Genomic DNA, 10335 nt, shown 5'->3' with positions numbered 1-10335 from the left:
TTCCAAATTGCATGAAATATGTTAATTAAGCATGGGCATTTTAGGGTACTTTTACGAGACCGAAATTATAAATCACACTTGTCAGGAATAAGTAACTTATACTGCGTTTGGTTTCCTAGTATGATTTTAAGATCAGATTTTGATTTTGAAAAATAGTGGTATAAATAGGGTCCACATTTTGACTTTGTATGAGTTATGTTGTTTTGTTATGAAAAAAAAATTGTATAAATGGGGCTCACTCTTTGACTTTGTATGATTTGTTTTGTTTTGTAGTGGGTAGAGTTAAGTTAGAATTGTGATTTTAAAATTATACTCACAAACCAAACAAGGCCTTAAGTTATCAGTGAGTAGACCAACGCGCTTAGGATTGTCAATATTTCATTTTCCTCGATCGATCCCATTGTTAAACTCGAACATGACAGAACATTGTCAACAGGACAACGTTGCATCTTGTAACACAACCTACCTCCACGATACGACTTTTAATTTGCTTATTTAATTCGTATTATTAGAAAGAGTTACTTATAGAAGTTTGTGGGATGCGAATGCATAAAGAAATCTCACGTAGTAATGAATCTTATATTTTATCCAAAGGACACTGGATAAAATTTTAAAAAGTAATAGCCTGAGTTTTTATCTCTCTCAAACGCAAATGTTTATAGCAATCAATCAATGAGATACACAAGCTCTTCTTATTTCCCCCTCCCCGAGAAATTTATCATTCTTCTTACCTAAAAATACGATGTTCTAAGTTTTGCTCCATAATAAGAAGGTTTCATCTCATTCTCTCATATACTTTCGAAACACACTAGTTTAGTTTTGCCCTAAAAATTAAATAATACACTTACATGGCATTTGGTTCGCAAGAATAGAATTGAAATTATAAAAAAAAAATTGTTTGTTTGATTGGAGGGAATAGCAAAATTAAAAATCAAAGAATGGGATAAAATTGAATATTAGAAGACCAAATTGCCCTCCTCTTTAAAAATAAAAATATTAAATTAAGAAATTATTTTAAAAAAATTACCAATGTTCATCTTCTTCAGCATCGAAGAAGATGAAAAGCATCGTAGCAGCTCCGGCTCGATCTGAGCCCTAATGATCTTGTGGCTCCGAGGCCATAAGGCTCACGAGCACCAAAGAGTGGGTTTGTCCTGCCCTCGCGAATCCATCCGATATGATCATTTTTAGTCTATTTCATCTCTATTATTTATTATTAGCTCAACAAATTTATTTTATATTTTATGAAGTGATGAGTTCGTCGTACAATCATAAATCTTATAAGTTTTATGAACTTCTCATTTAAATTGTCGCATGTTTAATATAGTTATGCTGTAAAATCTGTATAGAAGTAATATATGCACAATATATGTCATGTCATTAATTAATTATTCTGCCCCGCCTAAAGAAAATTCTAAGTCCATCCCTATCGTTGTAGATAAATCTAAATCCAACCCTTCTTAAAACTCTTTTTGAATGACAGAAAGACCATTGAGTAAACCATGAAGCCAATCAATCACTAGAAAAAGTATCGTCACGTAACGACATCTTCCCAAACTCATATCTCCCACGGCATTCGGTGGGTTCCGCTATTCGAACCCAAGCTTGTCTCCGGCCTTGTCAAGCAGCATCCTGAAGAGCGGGTGGGACGGGGACCCTGCTGGGAGTGGTAGACGCAGAAGTGGACTCGGCCCACAACCTGAACTTGGGTTCGCGTGGTGATGGATTGGGCCTCTATAAGCATGTTGATTATAATGTCAATTTTTTAAAAAATATAATTATCCAATTAATCCTTAATTTTATTTTTAAAAAATATGAATTTATTAAGTGGTTACAATTATTAAAAATTGAGGTGGAGAAACAGTCATTTGGACTTTGACGGGTATAGGAGAGAGTCTCAAGTGGTCGTACCTATGTCGTGTAGAAGAATAAAAAAGATCGTTTTTCAATTAAAAATAATTGTATAATTACTCGAGTGATTAGCGCTCAATTTTTATTTTACGCAATTGACTCGGTACTTCCCGATATCACATGGTGTTGCCGAAGAACTTCTTTGGCTACAGAGAGAGGAAGAGAGTGGAAGAATGAAAAATAGGAGAAAAAAAGATGAGTGACTGGTAGTTTTTCACCTGACATTCATGAATATAACATTTATCTTGTCATTTATATTAATATTAAACTTTTTGTCGCCGTGACTTGTATTAATCAAAGTCATTCTTTTCGGTGGACTTAAGCAAAGCTATATTACTGTGGATTTTTTAGGAGAAGTAAAGTTATTCCAATTATTTTTCTTTTTCTAATTTGTAATATAGAAGATAATAAATAACTTAATCTAAAAGTAATTAATCTAGAATTAAATTTTCCCTTTCTTTTTAGTTTTTATCTTCCCATTTTTTGGAAAAAAAAACGCGCGCATTCGAAATTTTGGTCCTATAAGAGAGACAGAGAGAGTCGCCCCTGTTCTCTTTCCCTCCTCATTTCGCTTTGCCGCCATAGCCGCAGCGCTCTGTGTCTCCGATCTCGAGAAGGCCGTCCTCTCAACGGATCACTTGCTCAGGTAAACCCTACTCTCTCCAGTCGCCTGGTTTGCTTGATCTCCTCCGGAATGGTCGCTTTTTGCTACTCGAATTAGTGAAATCGAGTGTGTAGTAGCAGAATCAACGCGCTTCTCCTGCTGCTTTCTTTTCCCCAGTCCAGCGATAGCTCAGTTCATCTCTTCCGCTTTGGGTTTGTGTTTTTGTCCACGATTGATTATAACGCATACTCGCATGTGAAATGGTGGTTACAAAGTGATACAAAGTTAAAAGGGATTAGATTTATACTTCCGATGCAGTTTCCAGTGTATCCGAGCTTCAGCAAGCTTAGGAGATCAGGATTAGTGGCTGCGTTTAGCCTGTGGATGTCCCATTAATCGATAACGGGATGGATGTGGTTGATCTTAGTGAGCCTTAAAACGATCTGTTGGGTAGCTCTCGGAGAAGTTTCACATCTATCCTTCTTCGTTTTGCCAGACATGGATACGTCAAACCCTGCAGTCCTGGTCAATGCGGAGCTGCTTGGCAGATATGTTGGAAGAAAAGTCCGGGCAGTGATTCAGGTCATACGGAATGATGGCGCAGCTGTAATAGGGAAATCCGTCGATGATAAGCAACTGGTGGTGAAAGGCTCGCCCCCATCGCCACTAACAACATTTGTTGAGGTCATTGGCATTGCTGATAGTCAAAGTTCCATCACTGCTGATTCCTGGACCAACTTCGGCGACTCTTTTGGTATGGCTTTCTTCCTAAAACTCTCGACTTTTCTATTTTTAACACAAACCTTATACCTCGGGCAGATGCCCGTAAATCAATTTGCCATGCTCTTCAAGGGGAAATGGTTATTCCTGTATGTTCTGAATGCCGCAATGGTTGCTTTATGTTGAGATTCTGTCTCTTTCCTTGAATCGACCTACTTTAGATGCCATGGAGGTATTCCATCAGCTGCTGGGGTGTTCTCTTTGGTCTTCGGTTATTATATTGCTTATGACATGTATCACCTGCAAGATCTTGGCTCCACAAATGGGACTTTCTTTTAGTCCTCATTGGGGTTCCTTTTTACGTCCTAACGAGTTCTAACATTTCAAATTATCTAGCCATTTCGCGTATGCATATGGTTAATAGTGTTCATTGTCCTTTGTCCTTGTATGTTTTTCCTTCTCTTGAGGCTTTGTTGAGCTGAATTGCAGCATACCATCCAAGAAATGAACATTTCTCTTATCAACATCATGTTGTCGAGAACTGTTAGTGGCCTCGTTCTGCTGTGACTGTCTTTATGCATTAGCACATGGAAATTGATCCTTTTCATACTCTTCGCTTGTTTCCTTTCTCTGTTTCTTATCAGATACTGTCAACCATAACAAGCTCTGTCAACTTGCAAACGGAGAGTATCAGCACCTCTTCCTTTGAGATGCTGGACCTTGCTCATGTTTAGATGAAGCATTAATGGGCTTTACTCATTACTCACTCGGGAGTAAATAGCAGTTATGTACTGAAGAATTTATCTTCTGTATTCTCCTGTAAACCTTCCGGAACACGGCGTTGCTTTTGTATGCATAGGTTACTTTCCAATGATTAATAGTTTCCATGATGAACGTAGTTAGTCGAATTAGCACACAACTCTTCCATAGCGAGCTAGTGACCGTGTCAAACTTGGAACATTTGGCAGTACCATCAGATCTAAGAATGAGAATGTTCCGTATGGCAAATCTGCTGTCCGTTTTGTTCCTGCATAAATTGCACTTTCTGCTAATAAAAATAATCGCATCTCATTTCTGTACAAAGAAACAACGATAAACTATTGACTCTCATACGTTGAACTAGTTTTTCATGGATGAATACATTAATTCCCGGCACAACATAAACAAAGTAGGTCCACTTTTTTTTTCCCCGCATGAAGGTATTGCTCTGCTGCGGGTGCTAATGAAATGTCAGATAACTCAGTGACATGAAGACTTGAGGCAAACAATGTCCTCTTCCTTTCTACAGCCACCAAAACCCGATAATTGTGATTTTGTCGGAGAACTGGAGAGCCACTAATGGAGGATTTCTCGAACTCCATTAGGAAGAGAATGATTTGAGCTCCGAACATCTGTTTTCATCAACAAGAAAGACGGACAATCACTTTTTAAAATTTGTAATAATAATTGACCATATCCATAACAAATAAAACTAATGAAAGGATTTCACAGAAGTCGCCCTTCAAAAGATATGTCACCCCAATCATCACATAATATGCTGGAAAATATAATACTAGATGCTCAAGTTGTGTATGCAGTAACACTTACTAGCTGACTAGCATTCTGCAAAGAAGGGAGCTAGGTCTTTCGGGGGCTCGATCCAAATACTCTCAAAAGGAGCTTGATCTCCACAGTCATAACACTGCTTGCACGGATAATATCTCCTGCTACGGAGAGAGTAAGATATGCACTGCTTCCCATAGAAACGAACTTTAGAGAAGTAGATACTGTTAGTCATAATCCCTGAAAGATCAGTCCTCGAATGGGATGTCAAGAAACTTGCAAAAAGGGTCACCTCTTCAAGAGTTTTTACTTCTTCCCACACCATGTTTCTATGATCCAACTTGAACACATTTGGATTTTGACTGCAATATGTATAAATAACTAGGATTTCCCCCTTATGCTCGGCCATAAATTTCCCCTTCCACTGATTCTTAGCAAAGAAGTTATTGGGACATTTAGGTGGAGGCACAACAAGGACGTTCCAAGTATGCTCCTTGGGATCAAAAACCCCGAGCCAACCCGTGATACTGAGGCAATAGAAAACGCCATTGCTGAAAACAAGTTTATTCCATGTGCTACTCACAAAGGGCAACCTGTTCTGGTAATTAACTGTAGTCCACTCCGACGCCCCAGGTTGATAAGTGCTAATAGCAACAACTGTAGGTCCACTGTGCTTCACAGTAAAAACTACACAATCCGGGGACGTGGGAGCACAGGAGAAGGCGACCATCTGATAGGTCAGCTCGAATCTAGGAAGCTTTAGCTCCTCCCGTGTAAACGGGTTAAAGAAGAACATACAATGGATTCTAGGTCTGTATAGGAGCAACCAACTATCTTTTGTGTAACAGATCCTTGATCCCTGCAACTCTGGCAACTCAAGGGAATAAGCCTCCCGGCGTGATGGGTCATAGAACTCATAAAGGTGACCCCGTTTGGGGAAATACATGATCCATGGACATTGGTTCACCACTCGAACAGAATTAGCAACTGAGTGCCATCTTTTACAGACGACTGAGGCACGGACATTATCATGTAGCGTAAGGTGGGAAAATATCAACTCCAAAAGTTCAGGAGGAAGGTCAGACCAAGTCTGCAGCTCCAACTTCACCTTCTTCCCCTTTCTTGCTATTTCTTTGCTTTCTCTTGTGGTTTCAGTTAACCTAGCACAATTGAAGGGGGGGAAAAAAAGGGTACGTTATTTTAAATCGCAACCAATCCAGTCTTTTTTCACACTATTAGCTAACCAACAACTAACTGATCAAGGCAATAATTTAAAACATTAATGAAGAATGGCATAACTATGAATTTGGACTCGGGAAAATCAAACTGAAATGAACATATGATCCATCACTCACTCGAAACCAATGAGGCTCGAAAGCGCATGATAACAATGACATAGCACGCCATCTACTTAGTACAAATCTTATTCCGCATATACGAACCATCCAATCCCAAAATTCACTCTGTGCATCACGATAGCCTCCGCAAGATACAACAGAGTATCAGCTCTTCACAAGCAGAATTTCAGCTGAGGCTTCATCCAGAGATAAAACCCAGACCCAGCAAGAACCCCAATTTCAAGAAATTCCTAATTCGCTTTTCTCCACTCGAACCAATCTTTGCTATCTAACTCCATTCTCAAACCCCACCAGGATCAGGGATCCGAGGTGAGTCACGGGTCGAGATGGACTTCAACGGCTCAAGAATCAAAAGTAGGCCACAGTGATCTGTTAACCCTAACCATCAGCGATTCAGCCACTGTACAAACAGATGAACAGAGCTGCAATCCTCCGAAACAGAAAGGGAGAAAGCTTACGATTTTAGCTTCCTTCTTCTTCTTCCCGCCATGTTGTTGAGAACCGAAATGCCGTACGACCCGCTGAACAAGGAGAAGAAGATTCAAAGAGACGGCGAGACTGGGACTGTGCGAGTGAATTTCTTGAGATTGGGATTTGGGACCGACAGGAGGGGAAGGCACAGGACAACACGTGCGCCTTTTCTGCCCCTGCCCGCAAAGGAATACAAATGATCAGGCACGGAAGATTCACGCTTCTAAATATGTGTCCGACCAATCATATTGATCTCCGGGAATTTGGCGCCGCCGGTTCACAAAGAAAAGAACCTTCCGTCTTCCGTACACCCCTACCGGATACTTACCATTTTTGAGAAACGTTGCTTGCGAAAGGACATAAATGAAAATGGGCAATGGCTTCTTTCTCTGTACAAATCAATGGAAATTCTAGGTTCTGAAAATCGAACGGCAGATTGCTCAAAACCGATGAATTAATACAGTTGTGAATCATATGTTGATCCAACAGTTCCGAGGAGTTAAGAGACGATTTGCTTAAGATATCATTGAATTTCCCATCAAATTTAAAATGAAAATAAATAAACCGATGGTAAAGAGGGTTGAGAGGCGTCTTAAGGATGAGTTGTGAGCACCAAGTGATGAACTACTCCATGGAAAACAAATCCCAGCCTACTTGCTAGACAAGGAGATTATCATCAAACGAACCTTACGGTTTTCAGTCCCCTTTACCCTAACGCCAACGGGAATAGTTTAAAGTTATACATCGCTCGGATGGCATCAGGCACCCTTTTCTCTGGCTTGATCCCACATCGATCGGTATAATGACCAAAGCTTAATCATGCTATTTGCCAAGTGGTTTATACACGTACGAATAATCCTTTTTATTGCAGCCACTTCTGGCACATCAAGAATTTTCAACTGGACCGGTATCTACCACCCCGTTTGATGGACAATATTGGGCCGAATTAAGAGTAAGGCCCATCAATATCCAGAAAGTCAAAGAAATGGAACCCCATTGGAAATGTGAATTCCTACTGACATCCCTCGAATCTTTTCGTTGTGGCCTAGTCAGTCCATATTCAACACACTTCACTGATTAAAAATCGAAAAGTGTAACTTTGTTGACAAAAACTTGTACAGGTAGGTTCAACCGAGGAAGAGTCTCTTACACCGCACTTCATGATAGAAAGAATTTTAAGTAAATTTTTTGCTCATATTTATTCTTGGAATAATATTTAGCAAACATTTTAAGAGCCAAAATGAACTTTTCTTTTTAAATACAATGACACGTACGCTTTTCATGTCATTGAAGTTTTTTTTTTTTCCCTCCCATAGCCTGCAAGAAATTGCACGCCAAAATATATGAGCAAATTGAATGATGTCACAGTACCGTATTATTTGCTAGTATTGTTCCTTATCGACAAAAAGAAAAGGAGATAATTATGTAAGCAAAAGAAAAAAAAAAAGAGGAGGGTGTGATGAAAAATAAATCTTTATCACGATTCATATTGATGAACGTTGATTAATGTTTATAAAATATATATTTTAGAACTGAAAATTGTAGGAACCCAAGCTTAATTTGTCATTTTTCTCTCTTAATTTCTAATTAATGTTATAATTGATATGAATCTTATGACAATTTTTCCGAGCAAAGCATTGATTCCTTTTTCCTTTTGAATGAGTTATACCTTCCCTCCCCTATAATAATATCTGCGTCCTTCTAGAAACCCTCTTGTGAACATTCAAGGAATATATTCTTATATATGCGGCTCCTGATTTTGACAGAACAAATAATTTCGCAAAGTTAAGATCAGCATTAACATCCAGTCATATATACAGGCGCCCACGCGCCCACAGATATTTGTATTTATGCCTTCATTGGATTGAAATCAACTCCAAGAGTCATCAAAATTCTCACTCGAGCCCTCCACTGATTTGATAATCATTAATACTGTAACTTTTTTCATAGTCAAATGAGTCACTATTTCAGTAATTAATACAGTAAATAATACAATTTGTGTTGTGCATAATTCACGAGATTAGTGCTTAAGAAATGGGAAATTTTGGATTTTGTGCTAATAAAACGGGGAGGGAAAGGAGGGGCTTTTGTCTGTGTGCATGTGCGTGAATAATAATTATAATAATAATCTACAGCTTATCCATATGCATGGTACACTCTTTATATATCAATAGAGGGCAGAATTACTTCCTTCCACTCGACGATTTCAGTTAATGATTTGTCAGATTTATACGCAAGCATTGACAAGAAAATAAATAATAATATCAACATCACTAAGTGATTCGACCTTTGCTATCCTTAAATAAGATCTCAGGTACGAGTATTGCAAATAGAAAAAAATTCACGCCAAGAGAACTGATGGGTCGATTCGAATCGAGTTAGATTAATCAAGGCCCGTTAGATTTTCGGAGGATAAATCAAAAAGAAAAAAGAAATTATAATATGAAAAATAATTAAATAAACAAAGAAAACGATACATCATACATGTGATATTGGGAGAGAAAAAAAAAAAAACGGCGGGCGGGCCGGGTCGGGGGGGGGGGCGCGGGGCGAAGGGGGTATTATAGAAAACAGTGTGTGGGGCCCAAAGAAAGAGAAATTCACCATTGGCGGCGGCTGTAATGGGGCTTGAAGTTGAGATTAAAGCCCATAGAAATTCCATCAGGCTTTATATCCCTTTTTGTCTTTCCAAGAAACGTGGTCTGACCTCCTTTCCTATGTACATATTCTATAAGTTCAATATAACCAATACGGATCGATTTACGTGATTTAATATTTATTTTTTTAAAATAAAATATCGAATTGAGTTTTTTTGAATGAAAGAAAATCTATGCTATGAGAATTTTATCTCTTAGTAAACCGACTAGACTCGAATACAATTAATTGAAATCTTTTGAATTTTCGAATATGATAATACTTATCGAAAAGTAAATTCATCAATATATGTATACGTATATATATATATTCATATGAAATTGTTTTTTCTTTTTTTTTGCCTCTAATTAATTCAAATAATCCACACATTTTTTTCTTAAAGTAAAATCCTGAATTCAAAGCATAAAAACAGAAAAAGACGATTAAGAGAACTTTGATTTATCAATGGACCAAGTTTGAACTTAAATTGATCGAAATCCATTGGATATCAATTGATGCAAACCACATATAGTTTTAACTATAGATGGTTCTTGCCAAAGCTACTTTAGAAATTCTCAAAACTACTTGTATTTGAATATCTCATCAACCGCCGACTCTATTGAGTTATTGGATGATCAAATTTTTGCATGTAAACTCTAACAAGGATTAATATAAGCGGTTCGACATTTATTTTTTTTAAATAAAATCTCGAGTTTTAATCTTCTGAATTGAGAAAATAATTGACTATGAGAGTTTTTATTCCTTAGTGAGTCAGCTCGAACTGGATTAGTTGGGTCTATTGGGCTTCCTATCATGGGAAACACACCGGGAAAAAAATGCATGTAAACGGTAGAACAACTGACAACATGAGCGCTCATGCACCGAAGAAGAATGGTCTCTACAGACACCTTTCTGTTTTTTTCTTCAAAAACAGATGAACTATGTCGATTGTTTCTTAAATCTTGTGAACATGCACTTGCCTTTGAATCAAGAATACCATGTTAATCCAAATCATTGCTTTTAAGTCAGAATCTCATTCTGTTATAATACTAGTGATCACTTTTTAAATGGAGACTTATTTAGAATGTCATTTCA

The 10335-nt window shown here is 37.9% G+C and overlaps 2 protein-coding genes across 2 annotated transcripts; one reads left to right on the top strand and one right to left on the bottom strand.

Moving 5' to 3' along the window:
- Positions 1 to 2400: 2400 nt before the first annotated feature.
- Positions 2401 to 4129, top strand: LOC116195481 (replication protein A 14 kDa subunit B-like). Its single transcript, XM_031524711.1, has 3 exons — positions 2401 to 2557; positions 3012 to 3269; positions 3880 to 4129. The coding sequence occupies exons 2-3, from the start codon at positions 3014 to 3016 to the stop codon at positions 3942 to 3944; spliced, it is 321 nt and encodes a 106-aa protein (XP_031380571.1). The 5' UTR covers positions 2401 to 2557; positions 3012 to 3013; the 3' UTR covers positions 3945 to 4129.
- Positions 4130 to 4306: 177 nt separating this feature from the next.
- LOC116195479 (F-box/kelch-repeat protein At1g57790-like) lies at positions 4307 to 6901 on the bottom strand. The gene is made up of 3 exons (XM_031524708.1): positions 6594 to 6901; positions 4823 to 5937; positions 4307 to 4626 (listed from the first exon to the last, which is right to left on the bottom strand). Exons 1-2 carry the CDS (start codon positions 6623 to 6625, stop codon positions 4830 to 4832), a joined length of 1140 nt encoding a protein of 379 aa, XP_031380568.1. The 5' UTR covers positions 6626 to 6901; the 3' UTR covers positions 4307 to 4626; positions 4823 to 4829.
- Positions 6902 to 10335: the final 3434 nt, after the last annotated feature.

Source organism: Punica granatum, chromosome 2 (assembly GCF_007655135.1).
Source record: "Punica granatum isolate Tunisia-2019 chromosome 2, ASM765513v2, whole genome shotgun sequence".
In the NCBI taxonomy this organism is placed as follows: Eukaryota; Viridiplantae; Streptophyta; class Magnoliopsida; order Myrtales; family Lythraceae; genus Punica; species Punica granatum.
The sequence above is the reverse complement of the archived record's forward strand: the minus strand, read 5'-3'. Positions and strand labels throughout refer to the sequence as shown.

Excerpts from the sequence above, each read along its gene's own strand:
- LOC116195481 (XM_031524711.1), top strand. The coding sequence starts at position 3,014 with ATGGATACGTCAAACCCTGCAGTCCTGGTCAATGCGGAGCTGCTTGGC. Across the intron at positions 3,270-3,879 it reads CAACTTCGGCGACTCTTTTG|ATACTGTCAACCATAACAAG; the intron begins GTATGGCTTTCT and ends GTTTCTTATCAG.
- LOC116195479 (XM_031524708.1), bottom strand. The coding sequence starts at position 6,625 with ATGGCGGGAAGAAGAAGAAGGAAGCTAAAATC. Across the intron at positions 5,938-6,593 it reads AGAAGAAGGAAGCTAAAATC|GTTAACTGAAACCACAAGAG; the intron begins GTAAGCTTTCTC and ends CAATTGTGCTAG.